This window comes from Somniosus microcephalus, chromosome 10 (genome assembly GCF_052327205.1).
Source record: "Somniosus microcephalus isolate GS21.2 chromosome 10, FLI_Smic_1.0, whole genome shotgun sequence".
Taxonomy (NCBI): Eukaryota; Metazoa; Chordata; class Chondrichthyes; order Squaliformes; family Somniosidae; genus Somniosus; species Somniosus microcephalus.
In genome coordinates, this window is record NC_140996.1 from 169,206,003 (window position 1) to 169,232,524 (window position 26,522).

At 50.0% G+C, this 26,522-nt stretch overlaps 1 protein-coding gene across 1 annotated transcript in view; it reads left to right on the plus strand.

The window, feature by feature from the left end:
• The window catches only part of rnf17 (ring finger protein 17), a 236,879-nt gene that overhangs the window by 22,322 nt on the left and 188,035 nt on the right, over positions 1 to 26,522 (plus strand). The window contains exons 3-5 of the mRNA XM_085998300.1: positions 14,310 to 14,410; positions 19,574 to 19,659; positions 23,837 to 23,910. Of these exons, the coding sequence (XP_085854426.1) occupies positions 14,310 to 14,410; positions 19,574 to 19,659; positions 23,837 to 23,910 (261 nt within the window). The remainder of the gene's footprint in view (positions 1 to 14,309; positions 14,411 to 19,573; positions 19,660 to 23,836; positions 23,911 to 26,522) is intronic.

The window sequence follows — 26,522 nt, forward strand, 5'->3', positions numbered from 1 at the left end:
CCCCCCCGCTCGCTCTCTTCCCCCCCGCTCGCTCTCTTTCCCCCCCGCTTCGCTCTCTTCCCCCCCGCTCGCTCTCTTCCCCCCCGCTCGCTCTCTTCCCCCCCGCTCGCTCTCTTCCCCCCCGCTCGCTCTCTTCCCCCCCGCTCGCTCTCTTCCCCCCCGCTCGCTCTCTTCCCCCCCGCTCGCTCTCTTCCCCCCGTCGCTCTTCCCCGCTCGCTCTCTTCCCCCCCGCTCGCTCTCTTCCCCCCCGCTCGCTCTCTTCCCCGCGCTCTCCCCGCTCGCTCTCTTCCCCCCCGCTCGCTCTCTTCCCCCCCGCTCGCTCTCTTCCCCCCCGCTCGCTCTCTTCCCCCCCGCTCGCTCTCTTCCCCCCCCGCTCGCTCTCTTCCCCCCGCTCGCTCTCTTCCCCCCGCTCGCTCTCTTCCCCCCCGCTCGCTCTCTTCCCCCCCGCTCGCTCTCTTCCCCCCCGCTCGCTCTCTTCCCCCCCGCTCGCTCTCTTCCCCCCCGCTCGCTCTCTTCCCCCCCGCTCGCTCTCTTCCCCCCCGCTCGCTCTCTTCCCCCCCGCTCGCTCTCTTCCCCCCCGCTCGCTCTCTTCCCCCCGCTCGCTCTCTTCCCCCCCGCTCGCTCTCTTCCCCCCCGCTCGCTCTCTTCCCCCCCGCTCGCTCTCTTCCCCCCCCGCTCGCTCTCTTCCCCCCCGCTCGCTCTCTTCCCCCCCGCTCGCTCTCTTCCCCCCCGCTCGCTCTCTTCCCCCCCGCTCGCTCTCTTCCCCCCCGCTCGCTCTCTTCCCCCCCGCTCGCTCTCTTCCCCCCCGCTCGCTCTCTTCCCCCCCCGCTCGCTCTCTTCCCCCCCGCTCGCTCTCTTCCCCCCCGCTCGCTCTCTTCCCCCCCGCTCGCTCTCTTCCCCCCCGCTCGCTCTCTTCCCCCCCGCTCGCTCTCTTCCCCCCCGCTCGCTCTCTTCCCCCCCGCTCGCTCTCTTCTCTCCCCCCCGCTCGCTCTCTTCCCCCCCCGCTCGCTCTCTTCCCCCCCGCTCGCTCTCTTCCCCCCCCGCTCGCTCTCTTCCCCCCCGCTCGCTCTCTTCCCCCCCGCTCGCTCTCTTCCCCCCCGCTCGCTCTCTTCCCCCCCGCTCGCTCTCTTCCCCCCCGCTCGCTCTCTTCCCCCCCGCTCGCTCTCTTCCCCCCCGCTCGCTCTCTTCCCCCCCCGCTCGCTCTCTTCCCCCCGCTCGCTCTCTTCCCCCGCTCGCTCTCTTCCCCCCCGCTCGCTCTCTTCCCCCCCGCTCGCTCTCTTCCCCCCCCGCTCGCTCTCTTCCCCCCCGCTCGCTCTCTTCCCCCCCGCTCGCTCTCTTCCCCCCCGCTCGCTCTCTTCCCCCCCCGCTCGCTCTCTTCCCCCCCCGCTCGCTCTCTTCCCCCCCCGCTCGCTCTCTTCCCCCCCGCTCGCTCTCTTCCCCCCCGCTCGCTCTCTTCCCCCCCGCTCGCTCTCTTCCCCCCCGCTCGCTCTCTTCCCCCCCGCTCGCTCTCTTCCCCCCCGCTCGCTCTCTTCCCCCCCCGCTCGCTCTCTTCCCCCCCGCTCGCTCTCTTCCCCCCCCGCTCGCTCTCTTCCCCCCCCGCTCGCTCTCTTCCCCCCCGCTCGCTCTCTTCCCCCCCGCTCGCTCTCTTCCCCCCCCGCTCGCTCTCTTCCCCCCCGCTCGCTCTCTTCCCCCCCGCTCGCTCTCTTCCCCCCCGCTCGCTCTCTTCCCCCCCCGCTCGCTCTCTTCCCCCCCCGCTCGCTCTCTTCCCCCCCGCTCGCTCTCTTCCCCCCGCTCGCTCTCTCCCCCCCGCTCGCTCTCTTCCCCCCCGCTCGCTCTCTTCCCCCCCCGCTCGCTCTCTTCCCCCCCGCTCGCTCTCTTCCCCCCCGCTCGCTCTCTTCCCCCCCGCTCGCTCTCTTCCCCCCCCGCTCGCTCTCTTCCCCCCCGCTCGCTCTCTTCCCCCCCGCTCGCTCTCTTCCCCCCCGCTCGCTCTCTTCCCCCCCGCTCGCTCTCTTCCCCCCCGCTCGCTCTCTTCCCCCCCGCTCGCTCTCTTCCCCCCCGCTCGCTCTCTTCCCCCCCGCTCGCTCTCTTCCCCCCCGCTCGCTCTCTTCCCCCCCGCTCGCTCTCTTCCCCCCCCCGCTCGCTCTCTTCCCCCCCGCTCGCTCTCTTCCCCCCCCGCTCGCTCTCTTCCCCCCCGCTCGCTCTCTTCCCCCCCGCTCGCTCTCTTCCCCCCCGCTCGCTCTCTTCCCCCCCGCTCGCTCTCTTCCCCCCCCGCTCGCTCTCTTCCCCCCCGCTCGCTCTCTCGTCGCTCTTCCCCCCCGCTCGCTCTCTTCCCCCCCGCTCGCTCTCTTCCCCCCCGCTCGCTCTCTTCCCCCCCGCTCGCTCTCTTCCCCCCCGCTCGCTCTCTTCCCCCCCCGCTCGCTCTCTTCCCCCCCGCTCGCTCTCTTCCCCCCCGCTCGCTCTCTTCCCCCCCGCTCGCTCTCTTCCCCCCGCTCGCTCTCTTCCCCCCCGCTCGCTCTCTTCCCCCCCCGCTCGCTCTCTTCCCCCCCGCTCGCTCTCTTCCCCCCGCTCGCTCTCTTCCCCCCCGCTCGCTCTCTTCCCCCCCGCTCGCTCTCTTCCCCCCCGCTCGCTCTCTTCCCCCCCGCTCGCTCTCTTCCCCCCCGCTCGCTCTCTTCCCCCCCGCTCGCTCTCTTCCCCCCCCGCTCGCTCTCTTCCCCCCCGCTCGCTCTCTTCCCCCCCGCTCGCTCTCTTCCCCCCCCGCTCGCTCTCTTCCCCCCCGCTCGCTCTCTTCCCCCCCGCTCGCTCTCTTCCCCCCCGCTCGCTCTCTTCCCCCCCGCTCGCTCTCTTCCCCCCCGCTCGCTCTCTTCCCCCCCGCTCGCTCTCTTCCCCCCCCGCTCGCTCTCTTCCCCCCCGCTCGCTCTCTTCCCCCCCGCTCGCTCTCTTCCCCCCCGCTCGCTCTCTTCCCCCCCCGCTCGCTCTCTTCCCCCCCCGCTCGCTCTCTTCCCCCCCGCTCGCTCTCTTCCCCCCCGCTCGCTCTCTTCCCCCCCGCTCGCTCTCTTCCCCCCCCGCTCGCTCTCTTCCCCCCCGCTCGCTCGCTCTTCCCCCCCGCTCGCTCGCGCTCTTCCCCCCCCGCTCGCTTCGCTCGCTCTCTTCCCCCCCGCTCGCTCTCTTCCCCCCCCCGCTCGCGCTCTTCCCCCCCGCTCGCTCGCGCTCTTCCCCCCCCGCTCGCTCGCGCTCTTCCCCCCGCTCGCTCGCGCTCTTCCCCCCCGCTCGCTCGCGCTCTTCCCCCCCCGCTCGCTCGCGCTCTTCCCCCCCCGCTCGCTCGCGCTCTTCCCCCCCGCTCGCTCGCGCTCTTCCCCCCCCCCCGCTCGCTCGCGCTCTTCCCCCCCCGCTCGCTCGCGCTCTTCCCCCCCCGCTCGCTCGCGCTCTTCCCCCCCCCGCTCGCTCGCGCTCTTCCCCCCCCGCTCGCTCGCGCTCTTCCCCCCCCGCTCGCTCGCGCTCTTCCCCCCCCGCTCGCTCGCCGCTCTTCCCCCCCCGCTCGCTCGCGCTCTTCCCCCCCCGCTCGCTCGCGCTCTTCCCCCCCCGCTCGCTCGCGCTCTTCCCCCCCCCCCCGCTCGCTCGCGCTCTTCCCCCCCCCGCTCGCTCGCGCTCTTCCCCCCCCCGCTCGCTCGCGCTCTTCCCCCCCCCCCCGCTCGCTCGCGCTCTTCCCCCCCCCCCGCTCGCTCGCGCTCTTCCCCCCCCCCGCTCGCTCGCGCTCTTCCCCCCCCCGCTCGCTCGCGCTCTTCCCCCCCCCGCTCGCTCGCGCTCTTCCCCCCCCCGCTCGCTCGCGCTCTTCCCCCCCCGCTCGCTCGCGCTCTTCCCCCCCCGCTCGCTCGCTCGCTCGCGCTCTTCCCCCCCCGCTCGCTCGCGCTCTTCCCCCCCCGCTCGCTCGCGCTCTTCCCCCCCCGCTCGCTCGCGCTCTTCCCCCCCCCGCTCGCTCGCGCTCTTCCCCCCCCGCTCGCTCGCGCTCTTCCCCCCCCGCTCGCTCGCGCTCTTCCCCCCCCGCTCGCTCGCGCTCTTCCCCCCCCGCTCGCTCGCGCTCTTCCCCCCCCGCTCGCTCGAGCTCTTCCCCCCCCCCCCCCGCTCGCTCGCGCTCTTCCCCCCCCCCCGCTCGCCCCGCGCTCTTCCCCCCCCCCCCGCTCGCCCGCGCTCGCTTCCCCCCCGCTCGCGCTCTCGCTTCCACCCCGCTCGCCCGCTCTCTTTCCCCCCCCGCTCGCCCGCTCTCTTCCCCGCCCGCTCTCTTTCCCCCCCCCGCTCGCCCGCTCTCTTCCCCCCCGCTCGCCCTCTTTTCCCTCCCCCCCCCCCCCCCCCCCGCCCGCGCGCGCGCTCTCCCAACAACAACATGCCCTCAAAAAGGCCTCGGCACCGCCGGGCGATCCCAGCTAGTAGACTAATAAATAAGGTTAGGGAATGCAGAGTCAGTGGACAAGTAACTGAATGGATAGCTAGCTGGCTTCAAGACCGAAAGCAGGTAAAGGGTAGCTATTCAGAGTGGCAGAAGGTGGGAAGTGGTGTTCCACAAGGATCAGTGCTGGGACCACTGTTCAAAATTTATATTAATGATTTAGACCTTGGAATCAAAAACACAATTTCTAAATTTGCGGACAACACCAAATTGGGGGGAAAGCCAGTAGTGAGGAGGACTGCAACAAATTACAATAAGGCATTAACATACTTGCAGAATGGGCATATAATTGACAAATGAAATTCAACACAGATAAATGTGAGGTATTACATTTTGGTAAGAAAAATAGGGAGGTCACATATTACTTGGAAAATAAAGAATCTAAATGGGGTAGAGGAACAAAGGGATTTAGGAGTACAAATCACTAACAGTATCGACACAGATTAACAAGGCCATAAAAAAAGCAAACCAAGCACTAGGGTTTATTTCTAGAGGGATAGAATTGAAAAGTAGTGAAGTTATGCTAATCTTGTATTGAACCCTGGTTAGACCACACTTGGAGTACTGTGTGCAATTCTGGTCACCATATTATAAAAAGGTTGTGGAGGCACTGGAGAGGGTGCAGAGAAGATTTACAAGGATGATACCAGAAATGCGAGGGTATACATATCAGGAAAGGATGAACAGGCTGGGTCTCTTTTTTTCTCTTGAAAAGAGAAGGCTGAGGGGTGACCTAATCGAGGTCTTTAAAATCATGAAAGGTTTTGAGAGAGTGTTTCCACTTGTGGCGAAGAGCAAAACTAGAGGCCATCAATGTAAGATAGTCACCAAGAAATCAAATAGGGAATTCAGAAGAAACTTCTTTACCCAGAGAGTGGTGAGAATGTGGAACTTGCTACCAGAGGGAGTGGTTGAAACGAATGGTATAGATGCATTTAAGGGGTGGTTAGATAAGCATATGAGGGCGACGGGAATAGAGGGTTATGCTGGTAGGGTTAGATGAGGAAAGACAGGAGGAGGCTCAAGTGGCGCATAAACACCAGCATAGACTGGTTGGGCGGAATGGCCTGTTTCTGTGCTGTATATCCTATGTATCTTCAGCCAGTAGTTGGCCAAATATTGGTGAGCTTCAGCCAATGTTCCCAAACTCCTCCATCACCATCCCTGGGTATGTCCTGTCCCACCGGCAGGACAGGCCCACCAGGGGTGGCGGCACAGTGGTATACAGTCGAGAAGGCGTGGCCCTGGGAGTCCTCAACATTGACTCGGGACCCCAGGAAGTCTCATGGGTTCAGGTCAAGCATGGGCAAGGAAACCTCCTGCTGATTACCACCTAGTGCCCTCCCTCAGCTGATCAATCAATGCTCTTCCATGTTGAACACCACTTGGAAGAAGCACTGAGAGTAGCAAGGGCACAGAATGTACTCTGGGTTGGGGCTTCAATGTCCATCACCAAGAGTGGTTCGGTAGCACCATTACTGACCGAGCTGGCCGAGTCCTGAAGGAGATAGCTGCCAGTCTGGGCCTGCGACAGGTGGTGAGAGAAAAACCTAATTGACTTCGTCCTCACCAATCTACCTGTCGCAGATGCGTCTGTCCATGACAGCATTGCTAGCAGTGACCACTGCACAGTCATTGTGGAGACAAAGTGCCACCTTCACACTGAGGACACCTTCCATTGTGTTGTGTGGCACTACCACCGTGCTAAATGGGATAGATTCAGAACAGACCTTGTAGCTCAAAACTGGGCATCCATGAGGTGCTGTGGGCCATCAGCAGCAGCAGAATTATATTCCACCACAATCTGTAACCTCATGGCCCGGCATATCCCTCACTCTACCATTACCATCAAACCAGGGGACCAACCCTGGTTCAATAAGGAGTGTAGAAGAGCATGCCAGGCGCAGCATCAGACATACCTAAAAATGCGGTGCCAACCTTTGGAACCTGCAACACAGGACTACATGCACGCTAAAAAGCAGAAGCAGCATGCTATAGACAGAGCTAAGCGATCCCACATTCAACGGATCTGATCAAAGCTCTACAGTCCTGCCACATCCAGTCGTGAATGGTGGTGGACCTTTAAACAACTAACGGGAGGAGGAGGCTCCATGAATATCCCCATTCTTGATGGTGGAGCCCAGCACGTGAGTGCAAAAGACAAAGCTGAAACGTTTGCAACCATCTTCAGCCAGAAGTGCTGAGTGGATGATCCATAGCAGCCTCCTCCTAAGGCCCCCACCACCACAGAAGCCAGTCTTCAGCCAATTTTATTCACTCCACGTGATATCAAGAAATGGCTGAGCGCACTGGATGTAGCAAAGGCTGTGGGCCCCGACAACATCCTGGCTGTCATGCTGAAGACTTGTGCTCCAGAACTAGCCGCGCCTCTAGCCAAGCTGTTCCAGTACAGCTACGACACTGGCATCTATCCAACAATGTGGAAAACTGTCCACAAAAAGCAGGACAAATCCAACCTGACCAATTACTGCCCTATCATAGGATTACATTACATAGGATATATGGCACAGAAACAGGCCATTCGGTCCAACCAGTCCATGCTGGCGTTTATGCTCCACACGAGCCTTCTCCTGTTTTTCCTCATCTAAATCTTTATCAGCATAACCCTCTATTCCCTTTTCCCTCATATGTTTATCTAACTGCCCCTTAAATGCATTAATACTATTCGCTTCAACCACTCCCTGTGGTAGCGAGTTCCACATTCTCACCACTCTGTGGGTAAAGAAGTTTCTTCAGAATTCCCTATTGGATTTCTTGGTGAGTATCTTATATTGATGGCCTCTAGTTATACTCTTCCCCATAAGTGGAAACATTCTCTCTGTATCTGCTCTTCTCAAAATGTTTCATAATTTTAAAGATCTCTTATTAGGTTAGCCTTTTTTCAAGAGACCCAGCCTGCTCATCCTTTCCTGATATGTATACCCTCGCATTTCTGGTATCATCCTTATAAATCTTATCTGCACCCTCTCCAGTGCCTCTATATCCTTTTTATAAAATGGCGACCAGAACTGTACGCAGTACTCTAAGTGTGGTCTAACTAAGGTTCAATACAGGTTTAGCATAACTTTCCTACTTTTCAATTCTATCCTTCTAGAAATAAACCCTAGTGTTTGGTTTGCTTTTTTTATGGTATTGCTAACCTGTGTTGATACTTTGTGATTTGTGTATTTGTACTCCGAGATCCCTTTGTTCCTCTCCCCCACCTAGACTCGCAGCCTCCAAGTGATAAGTGACCTCCCTATTCCTATCAAAATGTAATACCTCACATTTATCTGTGTTGAACTTCATTTGCCAATTATATGCCCATTCTGCAAGTTTATTCATGTCCTCCTGTAATTTGTTGCAGTCCTCCTCAGTATTGAATATCCCCCCCCCAATTTGGTGTCATCCGCAAGTTTAGAAATTGTTTTTTTGATTCCGAAGTTTAAATCGTTAATATAAATTGTGAACAGCAGTTGTCCCAGCACTGATCCTTGTGGAACACCACTACCCACCTTCTGCCACTGTGAATAGCTACCTTTTAATCCTACTCTCTTGCTTTCTGTCCTGAAGCCAGCTAACAATTCATTCTGCTACTTGTCCCCTGACTCTGCATTCTCTCACCTTGTTCATCAGTCTATTATGGGGTACCTTATCGAAGGCCTTTTGAAAATCCAGATAAATTACATCTACTGCATTACCCTTGTCTACTCTCTCTGTTACCTCTTCAAAAAATTAAATTGGTTGGTCAAGCAAGTCTTTCCCTTTTGAAATCCATGCTTATACTATTATATTTTTAGTTTCTAGCTGTTGTTCTATTTTCTCCTTTAGTAGGGATTCCTTTATTTTTCCTACCACCGATGTTAAGCTGACTGGTCTATAATTCCCTGGAAATGTTCTATCCCCCTTCTTAAATATCGGTATTACGTTAGCTATCCTCTGGCACTACACCTTTTTTTAACGAATTATTAAGTATTCGTAGTAATGCCTCTGTTATCTCTTCCCTAGATTCTTTTAAAATGCGTGGATGCAATCCATCCGGACCAGGGGTTTTATCCTCGGAGTTTGATTAGTTTATTTAATATGTCCCCTTTTATTTTAAATGAACTTATCTCATTACTAATCTCATCATCCAATGTCATGTCCACCTGTTCTATCTCTCCCTAGTAAATACTGAAGCGAAATAATTATTTAATATTTCTGCCATCTCTCTATCGTTACCTGTGTGGTATTATCCTGTCTATCCTATTCCCATCCCAACCTTTTTTTTTGATGTACCTGTAAAATATTTTACTATTTTGTTTTATGTTCCTTGATAATTTAACTTCATAGTTCCTCTTTGCCTCCTTTATTGTTTTTTTGACTTCTCTCCTAATCTTTCCGTATTCTCCCTTATCATGCACTCCCCTGCTGTCTATGTTCTTAATGTATGCCTCTTTCCTTGATCTCAATGGTTCCCTTATGGGTTTATTCATCCATGGAGTCTCATTATTGTTTAGTTTCTCCTTTCCTTTCAGCGGAATATATTTTTCTTGCACTCTGTTGAACACTGTTTTAAATGTTTCCCATTGCTGTTCTACATCGTTGTTTGCCAATGTTATTGCCCATTTTTCCCCCTCAAGTTCTATTCTCAGCCCCTCAAAATCGGCTTTTCTCCAATCTATGAACCTGGTTTTCATCATACTTATGTCCTTCTCAATTATCATCTTAAAGCGTATTATATTATGGTTACTATTGCCTAGATTTTCCCCTACTTTTACTTCTCTTATCTGGTCTAGTTCATTGCCCATTACTAGATCCAGAAGCGAATCCTCCCTTCGGCTTTTTACATATTGGGTTAGAAAGGAGTTCTGTCCAAATTGTAGGAACTCCATTCCATTATCATCATTTCTGTCCAATTAATATCTGGGTAGTTGAAATCCCCCATGATTTTTTTTTACTAATTTTCCTAATTTGTCTGCATTTTTCTTCCTCCACCTGCCTTTCGCTATTAGGTGGTCCGTAGACCACCCCTATTAGTGTGATTAATCCTTTATTATCATTTATTTATCTCTATCCACATGGATCCTATTTCTGTCTTGCTGATAGCTGCGTCACTTTTTTCTTCTTCATAGGCAGTCCCTCGGACTGAAGATGACTTGCTTCCACACTAAAAATGAGTTCTCAGGTGACTTGATGAGTCCAATGCGGGACCTACAGTCTCTGTCACAGGTGGGGCAGACGGTGGTTGAAGGGGCGGGTGGGTGGGGTGCTTCGGTTGACATGCGCTCCTTCCGCTGTTTGCGCTTGGCTTCGCTTGCTCCTGGCGAAGAGACTCGAGGTATTCGCTGCCTTCCCGGATGCTTCTCCTCCACTTTGTACGGTCTTGGGCCAGGGATTCCCAGGTGTCAGTGGGGATGTTGCACTTTTTCAAGGAGGCTTTGAGGGTGTCCTTGAAGCGTTTCCTCTGCCCACCTGGGGCTCTCTTGCTGTGTTGGAGCTCTGAGTAGAGCGCTTGTTTTGGGAGTCTCGTATCGGGCATGCGGACGATGTGACCCGTCCATCGGAGCTGATCGAGCGTGGTCAAAGCTTCGATGCTGGGGATGTTGGCCTGAGCGAGAACACAGCCTTGCTTGACCCCGGTCCGTACATGAATTGGGTCTGTGGTGCAACCATTGGTCAGGATCACGGCTTGCATGTCGTCGTGAAGCAGGCAGAGGATAGTGACAAACTTTTGAGGGCAGCCAAATTTGAGGAGGACACTCCATAATCCCTCACGGTTGACAGTGTCAAAGGCCTTTGTGAGGTCCCTGCATTTCTCTTGTAATTGGCGCGCGGTGAAGATCATGTCCATTGTGCCCCTTAGTGGGCGGAATCCGCATTGCGACTCTGGGAGGAGCTCTTCAGCCACTGGGAGAAGGCGATTGAGAAGGATTCTTGTGATGACTTTCCCTGTGGCAGACAGCAGGGAAACTCCTCTGTAATGACCACAATCAGACTTGTCACCTTTCTTGAAGATGGTCACAATTACGGTGTCTCTGAGATCCCCTGGCATGTTCTCCTCCTTCCAGATAAGAGAAATTAGTCCATGAATTCGCGCCAGTCAGTAGTGATTCTCCACCATGCTTTAGCACCTCGGCAGGGATTCCATCTGCTCCTAAGGCCTTGTTGTTCTTCAGTTGTCGGATGGCCTTTTCAACCTCATGCCGGGCTGGGGTTGTGCTGAGATGGTGGCGGGTAACATGCTGCGGGATGGAGTTGAGGACACTCGCGCCGAAGACAGAGTCTCGGTTAAGGAGATCTTCGAAGTGCTCCTTCCAGCGGGCATTGACTGCCTCCCTGTCCTTGATGAGTATCTCTCCGTTCTTGGCCCGCAGTGGGGTAGGACCTTTGGTGCTTTGGCCGTAGGCGGTCTTGACTGCGCTAAAGAATCCACGCACGTTGTGGTTGTCGGCTAGCTGCTGGATCTCCTGCGCTTTCTCCACCCACCACCTGTTCTTTAGGTCGCGAGTTTTTTGTGGGACTTCGGCCTTCAGGTGTCTGTAGAGCTGCTTTCTTGCTCTCGAGTTCTGTTGCTGTTTCCAGATCAGGAATGCCTTGCGCTTGTGGCTTATTAGCTCCTGGATCTCCTGGTCGTTCTCGTCGAACCAGTCTTGGTGTTCCCTGGTCGAGTGACCGAGCGTCTCTTCACAGGTGCTGATTATGGAGGCCTTGAGTGCAGACCAGGCGCTGTGGACACTGTGTCTCTGCATCACTGGGAGTCGTCAGGTTGTTTGTGAGGCGCAGGCTGAATTTTTCTACTGCCATTATGTTAGCCCTAATAAGTACAGCTACTCCACCTCCCCTTTTCCCCCCTCTATCTTTTCGAAATGTTATACCCTGCAATGTTTAATTCCCAGTCCTGATTTTTCTGTAGCCATGTCTCAGTAATCCCTACTATGTCTGGTTCCTCGCAATGCGTGATTGCCTCCAGCTCCCCTGTTTTATTACGGACACTGTGTGCATTGCTGTACAGACAGTTTAACTCATCTTTAATAGGATTTCCTCTCACTTTATGTTTAACCATCTTTTTAGACTCCTGTTCTATAACTCTGGCCATCAATGTCCTCCCTTTTATTCTTTCCTATGCTCTCCTTTCCTGTTTTGTTTATAATTTAGGCTGGTTACATTTCTTGTAGATCCCTCCCCCCATCTTACTAGTTTAAAGCCTTTGCCACCTCCCGATTTACCCTTTCCGCTACTCTCATACATCAGCAAAGTGATGGAAGGTGTCATCGACAGTGCTATCAAGCAGCACTTACTCACCAATAACCTGCTCACTGATGCCCAGTTTGGGTTCTGCGAGGACCACTCCGCTCCAGACCTCATTACAGCCTTGGTCCAAACATGGACAAAGAAGCTGAATTCCAGAGGTGAGGTGAGAGTGACTGCCCTTGGCATCAAGGAGCCCTAGTAAAACTGAAGCCAATTGGGATTGGGGGGAAAACTCGCCACTGGCTGGAGTCATACCTAGCACAAAGGAAGATGGTTGTGGTTGTTAGAGGTCTATCATCACAACCCCAAGACATTGCTGCAGGAGTTCTTCAGGGCAGTGCCCTAGGCCCAATCCTCTTCAGCTGCTTCATCAATGATCTGCCTTCCATCATAGGGTCAGAAGTGGGGATGTTCGCTGATGACTGCACAGTCTTCAGTGCCATTCACACCTCCTCAGATAATGAAGCAATCCATGCCCAAATGTAGCAAGACCTGAATGACATTCAGGCTTGGGCTGATAAGTGGCGGGTAACATTCACGCCACAGAAGTGCCAGGCAATGACTATCTTCAACAAGCGAGAGTCTAACCACTGCCCCTTGACATTCAACGGCATTACCATCGCCGAATACCCCACCATCAATATCCTGGGGGGGGGGGGGGGCACGATTGACCAGAAACTTAACTGGACCAGCCACACACACATTGTGGCAAGGAGAGCGGGTCAGAGGCTGAGTATTCTGCGGCGAGTGTCTCACCTGTTGACTCCCCAAAGTCTTTCCACCATCTACAAGGCACAAGTCAGGAGTGTGATGGAATACTCTCCACTTGCCTGGATGAGTGCAGCTCCAACAACACTCAAGAAGCTCGACACCATCCAGGACAAAGCAGCCCGCTTGATTGGCACCCAATCCACCACCTTAAACATTTACTCCCTGCACCACTGGTGTACTGTGGCTGCAGTGTGTACCATCTACAAGATGCACTGCAGCAACTCGCCAAGGCTTCTTCGGCAGCACTTCCCAAACCTGCGACCTCTACCACCAGGAAAGACATGGGCAGCAGGTGCATGGGAACACCACCACCTCCAAGTTCCCCTCCAAGCCACACACCATCCTGACTTTGAAGTATATTGCTGTTCCTTCACTGTCGCTGGGTCAAAATCCTGGAACTCCCTAACAGCACTCTTGGGAGTACCTTCACCACACGGACTGCAGCGTTTCAAGAAGGTGGCTCACCACCACCTTCTCCAGGGCAATTAGGGATGGGCAATAAATGCTGGCCTTGTCAGCGATGTCCACATCCCATGAACAAATTTTAAAAAATAATTTCCTCTGTCAAACATTGGGTGGAGTTAGTTTCAAAGTTATTGCTGAGTAAAAACACAAAAGGCCTGGATTTTGCAGTCAATGGCGAAGTGATGGTGCTCGCCGCTGACCTCGAAGAAAGCTTCCCACAAAGATCTTGCGATCTCTGTGGCGTCGATTTCACCTTTCCCAACAATTTGAATCTGACGCCAGTCTAGGCAATCTCCAACGTCCCGCAACAGTGATGTCATCAGGCTGACTAAGCCGCCAATCACATTGAAGAATTCTCAAATAGCAAACCAGGAAGTTAAATGCGTTGGTTTTTTCTTTCACTTTTTAATCATTTTACAGAGAGCGAAATAAAGATTGGGATATACACATGAAGCTGAAATATCAAACTAACTTTAAAAAAAAAATTAGTATAAAAAAACCATGGAATTTTTATCATAATGGAAAAATTTGACACTCCACAAATATAAAATTATTTTTAAGGACCAGAACCGTTGTTCATTAATTACGACTTAGTACGCTATTAAAAACCTAGTTACACCTCATTCAGCAAGGCTTAACTTTTCAGGGGGTTTTAAGAGTGTTATTCCAGCATAAAAGCTTAAGTTCTCGTCAGTTCAGTGATTTGAATTGATTGCCTGCTGTGGGGAGTTCAACAGCGTGCCCTGTGGAGGAGCAGGGATTGACTACTTCTGGATTTCTGCGTTTAACTGTGCATGTGTGTACTCCAGAAGTTGCTGTTGGATTCACCAGTGTAATGACTGCAAACGCTGACAATTTCGCTGTCATTATAACTGCAAATTCTGGGCCATTGTATCTGATTTACACTTGAGTTCTTTTGGTGGAGTACAGGGATGCTCTGTGAAATCACTAGAGCTGCCTAGTGAGAAGCAAGACTACTTGAGGTTTCCATACCAACAGTTTCATGAAAATGTCATATTTATGTTTTTTTTTTCCTCTTAAAAAGGGTGAACTACTTTGACCAAAAATCACTCTCTGTAGAGCTGCCATTTGGTTTGGCTATTTATGGTGTTGGTTCAATGATGGACTGGCCAGGCTTGTATCACATAATGGTGATCTAAATAGTGAAAGTTAATATTAATAGTCTAGACTAGAATAATGATTTCCATTATGCTTTGTGACACTCAAATAAAAAAATTTTTTTTTAATGCAGCTGTCCTTTCCTTGTGCCAGGTATTAAGTATTTTGATAAGAACTTTCTTAGTAGGTAGTTGTGAAATCAGTTATTAAGAAATATTTATGAACATGATTTCTTCTGCTTGACTTTGTTAAAATTTTGTTTTTGGAAACTTTTTTCCAGGTCCCTACACCTGTGGATGCAGAATTTGGAGTGGAGACTCTTCCTCTTGATAAATGCATTATTGGTGCATTATACACAGAAAAAATGCTGCAGAATACAAAGTAAGATTTTATGACTATATTGTCACTGAAATAATAAAGAGCTATCTGTTGGCACAATATATTTTAGCATTAGTCTGCTGTACCATTAATTAGGTTGATGTTCAGAATCCCATATGTACCTCATCAGAACCATGATGGTAAGTGTTGAATAAAAGTCACGTGCTTCCCTAAATTGGAAAGAAATTCATCCTTGCTAGTTTGAGTGTCTATTGCAAAAGCCTGGCACCATATATCTCAACTGCTCTTTCTGCTGTGAATGATGTCTGGCTTGGGGAGATATGAGAAGAATGTCTTGAGAGGGAGTCTGACAACTTCTAATTCTAGGGGCTGAATTTTGCCGGCGTTTGGAGGTGGGTCCGCTGTCAAAAATCACAAAGATTGACAGCTGGTCGGTATCCCGCTGTAAACCTGCCTCCTTGTCGGTTTCTCAAGTGTCGGGTCTGTCACCCCTGAACAGACCCGACACCAAGTGGCGGGTCTGCCAATTTAGATAGGAAAAAGCTTATTAAAAGGTAGTTAAGGACCATTTTCCCATGTACTTACCATTTTACCAGGATTTCAATGAGGTTCCCGGAGAGCGGCTATCACATCAGGTAAGTATGTCGGGTTCTCGATGACTGTGGATTGCTGTGAATAGGTGAAAGCTGCAAACGTGGCATAAAACCTACCTTTTTGCAGCTGTTCACATCCCAATCTTAGAAGCTGGAACATTAATGATTTGGAACCCACTTTTGAGCTTTATGCACTTTTGAAGTGTTTGGAGTAATCTCTATCCCACTGTCACCTCTTTGGAACAACCTATCTCAACATTGACAGATTCCTTCTGTCATCTCAACCTCACCTGCCATCTATTCCATCAGCATCGGTGCCCTTGAAAAAATCTCACCTTGGTCCTCCGAATCCCAACACAATCAGCCCCAACACCAACATCACCGGGCACACCAGCAGCACCAACATCCACACCAACCTTCTCCGCAATCAACTGATGCTGCACTGGACTCAGGGCATCATCACCCGTGCACATTGCTGCCCGGGACGCCAGCGATGGCCTCACCATGTCCAGATTTGCTTCACTTAACACTCTACACCCTGGCTGCCACATGATGCACCAGGTTGGCACCACCCCACACCAGCACCATAAACCGCCCCTATAATATCCAAGCCATTCCTTTCACACTCATCACCGGGGGTGGGGGGGGACACACGTTATGTCTCGCTATTCACTGGAACTCCCTAAGACACTTTCAAAGGTGCACACAAATCTGTCTAAGAAGGCAAAGTGGTGACAATAAGGATTTCAATGCTTGATAACACATTAACAGAAAGTTTACACAAACATTGGCTAAAACATCCAAGTGCCTACCCTTTGTGTGTTATTTGTTGGTATGATTGGACTAGGATGAGGGTAAGTGTGAGGGGTGGCTAGTGAGATGGGGGAAGTGATGATATAGATAGAGGGATTGGTGGAGGTGCAAGGTAAGTTGGTGTGAGAAAGGATGTGCATGAGTAGGGTAGGGAAGACAGAGTGATGGGGATGTGATGAGTGGCACAGGAGGATGAAGTTGAGTGTGGCTTTGCAGTAATGTTTCGTGATCTACTGAGATCATTGAAAGGTTTGCGCCACTGCAGCCAGGTCCTCCTGACAACATCCCTGCTTGTGTCATCCTGTGCAATCAAGCTGCGTTGGTGTCCTGGGGAGGTCTCCACCGCCCATACCTCCCTGCATGCTGTGACTCCCTCCATAAGAATATGGAGGGAGTCATGGGAGATCCTGGGTGCAATGTTTGTAGCACCTCGGTGCTGTAGAACATTTGACAGCACAACTGTCAAAATGAATGTGGGCATGGCCCCTTTAAGGAAACCGGCTGATGACTCGTCATCAGATGATGTCATCAGATGATGTCATCAGACCCGCTTCCTTTTAATTAGCTGGGAACCTCGCAGGGCGGGCTTAACAAGCCCAATCAGGGCAAAATCACTTGGAGGCAGCGGGATGAAAATGGATGCGGAGTTTGAGGCCGCTGTCTACTCCGGCCGCACTGGACTTGCCACGGCTGGTGAAATCGCAGCCTAGGAGTTAGAACCTTGGATGTTCAACTGAAGGATAGTATATTTTTGACCCAATTTTGACTTTTTTTGTTAGAACCTATGCCGACATTAAATAGTGTTTTATGGAGGTGCTATGTCATGATTTTTGTGAGTTTCTTGGCTGTGACATTAAAGAAGTTTTGAACTGAGGCCAGCCATGTCTGTAGGATAAAGAGGAAAATTGTTAGCAAGTTATTGATGGGCTTATTTTGCATATCTCCAATCAGTTGGCTTAATTACCATTAGCAAATCCCTGGGAACAAACCACCTCCCAGCAGCAAAGGAGTGCATGGAGCAGGAATGACTCCATAGATTAAAGGAATAAAATACCAGAGATCCCAGAAGAATTGAGGGTTTTTTTGTGCATTTTTTGAATATAAATTCACTATTAACTCGTAAAATTTCATTTGGCTCGCATTAAATTTGTGAACTTCAGATCAGTGTTGTTTAAAAAATCTTGAAAGGTTTGTTTTTTCCTTGTATCAGATGAGTTTTGCCTCTTTTATCTGAGCAATTAGATATGAGTACTGCATGGAAATGCAGTGATCTATTTCTATAAGGAAATGATTTGTGAAATGATTTCTCAGTATTTTTATATTCTTGTGGTTTATAGTAACGTAAACCACACCGCACAGTCATTGTGGAGACGAAGTCCCATCTTCACACTGAGGACACCCTCCATCGTGTTGTGTGGCACTACCACCGTGCTAAATGGGATAGATTCAGAACAGATCTAGCAGCTCAAAACTGAGCATCCATGAGGCGCTGTGGGCCATCAGCAGCAACAGAATTGTATTCCACCACAATCTGTAACCTCCTGGCCTGGCCTATCCCTAACTCTACCATTACCATCAAGCCAGGGGACCAACCCTGGTTCAATAAGGAGTGTAGAAGAGCATGCCAGGAGCAGCACCAGGCGTACCTAAAAATGAGGTGCCAACCTGGGGGAGCTGCAACACAGGACTACATGCGTGCTAAAAAGCGGAAGCCGCATGCTCTAGACAGGGCTAAGCGATCCCACAATCAACGGATCAGATCAAAGCTTTGCAGTCCTGCCACATCCAGTCGAGAATGGAGGTGGGCCATTAAACAACAAACGGAAGGAGGAGGCTCTATGAATATCCCCATCCTCAATGATGGTGGAGCCCAGCACGTGAGTGCAAAAGATGAGGCTGAAGCGTTTGCAACCATCTTCAGCCAGAAGTGCCGAGTGGATGATCCATATCGGCCCCCTCCTGAGCTCCCCACCATCAGAGAAGCCAGCCTTCAGCCAAATCGATTCACTCCACGTGATATCGAGAAACGGCTGAGCGCATTGGATACAGCAAAGGCTATGGGCCCCGACAACATCGCGGCTGTTGCGCTGAAGACTTGTGCTCCAGAACTAGCCGTGCCTCTGGCCAAGCTATTCCAGTACAGCTACAACACTGGCATCTATCCGACAATGTGGGAAACTGCCCAGGCATATCCTGTCCACAAAAAGCAGGACAAATCCAATCCGGACAATTACTGCCCCATCAGTCTACTCTCAATCATCAGCAAAGTGATGGAAGGTGTCGTCGACAGTGCTATCAAGCGGCATTTACTCACCAATAACCTGCTCACTGATGCTCAGTTTGGGTTCCTCCAAGACCACTTGGCTCCTGACCTCATAACATCCTTGGTCCAAACATGGACAAAGGCGCTGAATTCCAGAGGTGAGGTGAGAGTGACTGCCCTAGACATCAAGGCAGCATTTGACCGAGTGTGGCATTAAGGAGCCCTAGTAAAACAAGTCAATGAGAATCGGGGGGAAAACTCTCCACTGGCTGGAGTCATACCTAGCACAAAGCAAGGTGGTTGTGGTGGTTGGAGGTCAATCATCACAGCCCCAGGACATCGCTGCAGGAGTTCCTCAGGGCAGTGCCCTACGCCCAACCATCTTCAGCTGCTTCATCAGTGATCTTCCCTCCAACATGAGGTCAGAAGTGGGGATGTTGATCGATGACTGCACAGAATTCAGTGCCATTCACAACTCCTCATATAATGAAGCAGTCCATGCCCACATGCAACAAGACCTGGAAGACATTCAGGCTTGGGCTGATGTGTGGCGCAAATGTTATCTGCCACTTAAGTGCCAGGCAATGACTATCTCCAACAAGCAATAGTCTAACCACCGCCCCATGACATTCAATGGCATTACCATCGCCGAATCCCCCACCATCAACATCCTGGGGGGTCACTATTGACCAGAAACTTAACTGGACCAGCCACATAAATACTGTGACAAGAGCAGGTCAGAGGCTAGGTATTCTGCGGCGACTGTCTCACCTGACTCCCCAAAGTCTATCCACCATCTACAAGGCACAAGTCAAGAGTGTGATGGAATACTCTCCACTTGCCTGGATGAGTGCAGCGCCAAGAACACTCAAGAAGCTCAACACCATCTAGGACAAAGCAGCCTGCTTGATTGGCACCCCATCCACCATCTTAAACATTCACTCCCTCCACCACTGGTGTACTGTGGCTGCAGTGTGTACCATCTAAAAGATGCACTGCAGCAACTCGCCAAGGCTTCTTCGGCAACACCTCTTAACCAGTGACCTCGTCCACCTAGAAGGACAAGGACAGCAGGCCACCACCTCCAAGTCACACACCATCCTGACCTGGTATTATATCTCCGCTCCTTCATCGTCACTGGGTCAAAATCCTGGAACTCCCTAACAGCAATGTGGAAGTACCTTCACACTGACTGCAGCGGTTCAAGAAGGCGGCTCACCACCACCTTCCCAAGGGCAATTAGGGATGGGCAATAAATGCTGGCCTTGCCAGCGACGCCCAGATCACATGAACGAATAAAAAAATAAAAAAAAATTCACCCAAGTCATGTGGAGTCGTACTTTGGTCTGATTTGTTCTTTAGCTCAATTTTAACAGGAAACAAGGTTTCAGAGTATTTCATTGGGATTTGAAGATGTAAAAACCTTTGAGATCACTGTGTATCTTTGATCATTTTAATTGTGCCAATATTACCTGTTTTTACCCTAAACTGGAATTTTTTTTTTTGCATTTTAAATCATTCATGTCAATTATTAAGGACCAATATCCAGATGGCTGCTGAAGGCCCTGAAGTTGACAATGAGCAAAAGAAAGAGAATGAAGAAAATAAGCTGGATGTGGCAGGTCTGTTTTTAAAAAAATATTTTAATAATTACCAAATAAGTATCTTTGTACAGGAAACTTTGTGCTATCCGGCACCGACGGGACTGAGCTGTTGCCGTTCCCTCAAAACTGCCGGACAAACCAGCGTTAATGTTGAAGCATACGGATCTGGCAACAAACACTGTTGCTTAGCAACAGCTTCTAAACAGTCGGCCGTACCTTGGAAGCGTCTGTCGCTTAGCAACAGCTTCAGAGAGACTTTGCAGAGCCTGACTGTTGGAAAAAAAAGCCACAAGAAGAAAAGCCACGAGAAGAAAAAAAACCTAACAAAACGGCTCCTGATTTTTGCCGGTGGCTCGAGCTTGCTGGACATCTAGCCTCCGGATAACACAAAGTTTCCTGTACCATGAGGACAAACAAGAAGTCAGATGAAGAGAAGCTATGTGCAAATTTGCTTTGGAAATTTAAATGGGCATTGCTCTACTGATCCAAGTGGCCCACACACTTGAAACCATCCCCTCTTGCAACCACATGTTCAGCAGCCTAATCATTCTTTGGTTTAGTATGTGGCACTCTTAATTCTTTCAGAAACAGTTTGAGGACATTGAGCCTCAACCAATTCTTACTCCAGACTGAAGAAAGAAAGGGCTCTTATCCTGACTGCTTGCATCCTGACTACACCTTTTGAGCTCCCTTTCCTCTTCCTGTCGCTTTCCCCCAGCCCTACTCTTCCATTCCTATCCTATTTTCATACACATAAGGTTAATCAGATACATTCATCCTAAATTTCCTCTCCAGCATCTGTACTGTGTAATGCATCAAAGTGCTTCTGAAAGTCAACAACCAGTTTGCTAAAGTGTGGCAACTCCTTGGCAATTAATGGAAGTGTACTTCTCCTACACCCTTAATATTTAATCATGATTCTGTCTGTCTCAAATGATTTGATCATATGTGGGCAATTCTGGGTGTGATGCACAGAACTGCTACACTGGCTCAAAAGTTTGAACTCTTGAATCAGCTTTAGATTTCTGTTTCTCATACCGGCAGTACTTGTGCCTCTGGATAAGTTTGGCAATGATGGGCAGGTTTGTGTTAGAACCAACTAATCTAATCCAAGATCCTTGCAGCTTTTAGATGAGCCTTAAAAAAAAAAAAAAAATTTTTTTTTAAAAATAAAAAAAATAATAATTCTGGTGATCTATTGTGCTGTCAGTGGGACACTTTTGGCACCCAATGTTGTATCAAGAAGCACACTCTGGTGCAGTATTACTTAATCAAGACCAGAGTAAACCTTTGTCTGCATGCTCCAACAATATGCTTTAACCCCAAGATGAGGAAGAAACCAACATTCTGTTCCTTTCTCGCTTCTTCCCCTCCACCCCCCCCCCACCCTCCACAAACTGGCCCCAATATCCTAAAAATGTCCACTCTTTTGTGGCTTCTCACTGAAGTTATAAAGTTGTGCCAAACTAGTGTTTGGGGACCTACGCCTAGAAGTAACGGGATTGAAACTGCCCAAACCCATTTCACATAGGACCTTTAGAGTTAGCAGAGGGGAAACTTTCATCTCCTCAAATCTGGGCTAGATTTCAGCCAAGGCCCTTGGTTTGTATTTTTTTTGTGCTTGAGACATGGGTGATACTAGCATGGCAGTATTTGTTGCCCAACCCTAATTACCCTGAGTGCATTACGTCAGCCACAAATATAGAACTGGAGTTACATGTAGGCCAGACTGGGTAAGGGTGCTAGGTTCCTTTCCCTGAAGAACATAACACAGGAAATAGGAGCAGGAATAGGCCACTTGGCTCCTCGAGCCTGCTCCGCCATTCAGTAAGATCATGGCTGATCTTGGGCTCAAAGCCACTTCTCCGCCTACTCCCCATAACCCTTCACTCCCTTATCTTGCAAAAATTTGTCTATCTCCACCTTAAATGTATTTAATGACCCAGCCTCCACAACTCTCTCGGGCAGAGAATTCCACAGATTTACGACCCTCTGAGAGAAGAAATTCCTCCTCATCTCAGTTCTAAAAGGGCGACCCTTTATTCTAAAACTGTGCCCCCGCGTTCTAGATTTCCCCACAAGGGGAAACATCCTCTCTGCATCTACCTTGTCGAGCCCCCTCAGCATCATATGTTTCAATAAGATCACTTCTCATTCTTCTAAATTCCAATGAGTATAGGCCCAGCCTGCACAACCTTTCCTCATAAGTCAACCCCCTCATCTCTGGAAGTAACCTAGTGAATCGTCTCTGAACTGCCTCCAATGCAAGTATATCCCTCCTTAAATAAGGAGACCAAAACTGTATGCAGTACTCAAGGTGTGGTCTCACCAATACCCTGTACAGTTGTAGCAGGACTTCCCTGCTTTTATACTCCAACCCCTTTGAAATAAAGGCCAACATTCCATTTGCCTTTTTGATTACTTGCTGTACCTGCATGCTAACTTTTTGTGTTTCATGCACAGGGACACCCAGGTCCCTCCAAACTGTAGCATTTTGTAATCTCTCCATTTAAATAACTTGCTTTTTTATTTTTCCTGCCAAAGTGTATAACCTCGCACTTTCCCACATTATATTCCATCTGCCAAATGTTTGCCCACTCACTTAGCCTGTCTATATCCCTTTGCAGGTTCTTTCCGTCCTCTGCACAACTTGCTTTCCCACCCATCTTTGTATCATCCGCAAACTTGGCTACATTACACTCGGTCCCTTCATCCAAGTCATTAATGTAGAACACTAATGAATCAGCTGGGTTTAATCCAGTAGATTTCAGGGTGAGTTTCTGGTGTTAGCTCACAAATTATCAGGTTTATTGAATTCAATTTCACAACTTGGTATTTGAATTCTCAGGCTGCTAGTCCAGTACCATAACCACAATGCTAGTTTGCATAAAAGGACCCTGTGCCTTGTCTTCCTTTTACATTTCATTTTTTTAAATTCAAAGGCATTGCAAAAAAATTTGTAACAGATCAATTTAGAGGAATCCAAAATTTCAAATGAATTAGATATTTGAATAATACACATGTAAGAACATTTGGGGGAGAAATTGGGTGAGTAGCGCCACCTGTTAGCACCTAAAGAGGCAGTCAGTGGCTGTAGCGCTACTGGCTGCGTCTCCGGCGATATTCAGTAGGGGCGCTAATGGCGGCGTTAGGCATTTGCGCTGCGCCGCCACCGATGACGTCATCGGTGTGCGCAGCGCCCCATTCGTGCCCCGTTCGCGATATTTGGTAGCGAACGCCGCAGTTGCGCCGCTCGTCGCGCCCGGTTCACGGGGCCTTACTGTGCCGGCAGCGGCGCAAGTTAAGGTGGAGGTGCGGGGCGGCCGCTTTTTCGGCGGCCGCCTGCCAGCACCTCCGTCCCCGGCCTCCTAAACCACCCCCCCCCCCCCCGTGGCATTGCCGGCTGTTTCCCGAGAGCCCGGCACTTCTCCTTGGTGCCGGGCTCATTTGCCGGCACTCGCGAGCAGGGATCGCGCTGTTGCAGGCACCTCCCCCTTAACAGTGGGAGGAAGGCCTGCAGTACCGCAGCGTGCCACACGCGGCACGTTGCGCTGCGATAATCAGTTTCAGCGCCCTAAGAGGGACGCGGAGCGCCTGGAGCCTCGCCCCGTCTCCCTCGAGGGGCACTGAAACTGAATTTCTGGCGATCGGTATCACTCCGATCGCTGCGCTAAATCCTGCGCTCAGGCGACTTTTGCGCCACTTTGGCGCCCCAACCCAATTTCTAGGCCATTGACTTTTGTTGTACTAAAGTAGTACAGGAAACTTTCTGGTATCTGGCACGGACGGGACCGACGTGTTGCCGGTTCATCAACAATTCCGGATAACCGAACACTATAGTTAAAACATACGGCGCTTCTGAGTTCCGTATCTAGCAACAAACCCTGTTGCTTAGCAACAGCTTCAAAACAATCAGCACAGCTTGCAAGTGTCTCTGTAGCTTAGCAACAGCTTCAGTTAGACGCTTGCACAGCCAGAATGAGTAAAAAAAAGTAACTAAAAGTAAAAAAAGTTACCTGAACCGACTCCTGAATTTTGCCGGTTAACCGACATTTCCGGTTATTTAGTGGCCAGTTAATCGAAAGTTTCCTGTAGTCTAAATATTTTGCGAAGCAGTGATATGAAAATCACTTTCCTGGATCGTCTGTAATAATGGTTACTATCAATGTTGCTAAAGAAGATTTTTAAATTGTAGAAAGAAAATTACATCAGAAAGGCAAGCGCATGATAAAGGAGAATTCAGAATTGGACAGTTCCTGCTTTGAAAAGGTAAATGTGTATCAGTGAAGATGTACTTTCAATAAATGTATATTAATAGCAAATCTTCTGTGGCATTGCTTAGGATGAGTTGGAACCTATGTAGGTGTGATGCTGGTGTGGCGGAAGGTTGCACCTCACCACTGATTTTGGAAAGAAATCTAGACCATGAAGTGCTTTTTTGGTTCCTGGAAAATAGTGTTTCCTTATCCACTGCAGGTTGATAATTTTGTTTCCCTTGTGTACTACGGTTACATAAATTGGTGCCTGAAATGGCTGTAATTACATACATACATCCCATGAATATGGTTAACTTGGAGCTTAAATGTTCTTTGTTTTCAGGTTTTGTACAAAAAAGTTGTCATTTTTAAAGTTTTAATTGTGGGAAATAAAGGCTTTCCTGACTGTTTATGCCATTCCTGTCATTGCTACATTGGGGAAAATTTGGGCCTCACAGTTCTGACATGATCAGTGAATATTCAGTTTGCTATATTAATAAATATAGTATTTTAAAAAAATCTTTCCTTTCCGCCAGCTTTAAAATGCGTTTGTGTTCATTAGACTACGAAAGGGGTATCCAAGTTCCTTTCATAGACTTCCCTCCCCGATCTCTAAATTGTCAGACTGCTTGTCCGACATTCAGTACTGGATGAGCAGAAATTTTCTCCAATTAAATGTTGGGAAGACCAAAGCCATTGTTTTTGGTCCCCGCCACAAACTGCGTTCCCTAGCCACTGACTCCATCCCTCTCCCTAGCATCCGTCTGAGGCAGAACCACACTCTTCGCAACCTTAGTGTCATATTTGACCCTGAAATGAGCTTCCGACCACATATCCGCGGCATAACTAAGACCACCCATTTCCACCTCTAACATCGCCCGTCTCCGCCTTTGCCTCAGCTCATCTGCTGCTGAAACTCTCATCCATGCCTTTGTTACCTCTAGACTTGACTATTCCAACGCACCCCTGGTTGGCCTCACGTTCTACTCTACGTAGACTTGAGGTCATCCAAAACTCTGCTGCCCGTGTCCTAACTTGAACCAAGTTCCGTTCATCCATCACCCCTGTGCTTGCTGACCTACATGGCTCCTGGTTAAGCAATGCCTCGATTTCAAAATTCTCATCCTTGTTTTCAAATCCCTCCATGGCCTCGCCCCTCCCTATCTCTAATTTTCTTCAGCCTCACAACCCCCCGAGATATCTGCGCTCCTCAAATTCTGCCCTCTTGGGCATTCTTGATTGTAATCGCTCCACCATTGGTGGCCGTGCCTTCTGTTGCCTAGGCCCTAAGCTCTAGAATTCCCTCTCCGCCTCTCTTTCCTCCTTTTTAAGGTGCTCCTTAAAACCTACCTTTTTGACCAAAATTTTGGTCATCTGCCCTAATTTTTCCTTGTGGCTTGGTGTCATTTTTTGTCTTTTCTAATACTCCTGTGAAGCACCTTGGGACGTTTTACTAAGTTAAAGGTGCTATATAAATACAAGTTGTTGTTACTGCAACACAGCCACACTGATGCGTGTTGGAAGTTGTAGCGTGCAACCTAGTTGGGGAGGCAGGGCTGGGGGTGTGATCGGATCCTTTTGAGCTGGTAGCGAGATGACTCTGGAAAGCCTTCTGTACTCGCCTCCAGCATCTCACACTGGGACAGACCTCCAACTGAAAACATTACTTGAGGCATTTCAAACATAAAAATGCATTGTATAGATTAGTTATTTTCTTCTAAATTTTGTAGTTTTATGTATGTAGTGTTACAAACCTTTATTTCCAGTAAGAATGTCACCTTGGTGAGAAATAAATATGCAGACAAAAGTTTTATCAAAATATTTTTATAATTAGTTTGCCTTTTTTATTATTGATGGACTCTGCATACTGGTGCACATGGTGTTTGTAGCATTTCAGAGAGTCATAACGGCACAGAATGAGGCCATTATGTTTTATCGACCCATTTTTTTCCCTGTATTCACTTATTACATGGACTACCTCCCTAGTTGTGATCTGTCACTTATTCAGATTGCACATGAAGAAATCAGGTATGAACTGTGACAGTACTTTACATATGAAGTGTGATGCCTGAAGTACAATGGACATATGCTAAATGCACATATTTGCATATTTAGTGGATTTCTGTGGTGTTGCTCGTGGTGATTCAGAAAAATGCTATTTTATTACAGTTATGCCATGTAATGCACAATTATTAGGGCACCTAACTTGATAGTGATTGAATAAGTTATTGGTTTTTACCGTATGATATTCTGGGATTCATGGCACAACTTTCTAATTCAATGGGGAGATGCATTAAATATAGAAGTTTGTATCAAAACAGTGTAAGATTGTGGGAAAGACTCCCCTCCCCCTCCTGTTTAACTACATAGTTAATGTTAAGGCCTCCCAGCTCAGTTTGAGATTGTGCCACCAGCTTCTGAGCTTGGAAAAATTAGTAATGGATGTGTTGTCTCTGCCCCACTGCCGCCCGTCTGAGTGCCTATGCAATTCCTAATGCCAACTGCTGCTTCCTGAACTGTCCTGCCCTCCCTCCTTTGGCTGTGAAGATTATGTGTCGTCTTTCAGATGAGATATTCTCTCAGGTGGAAATAAAAGATTCCATGGCACTATTCAAAAAAAGAGGG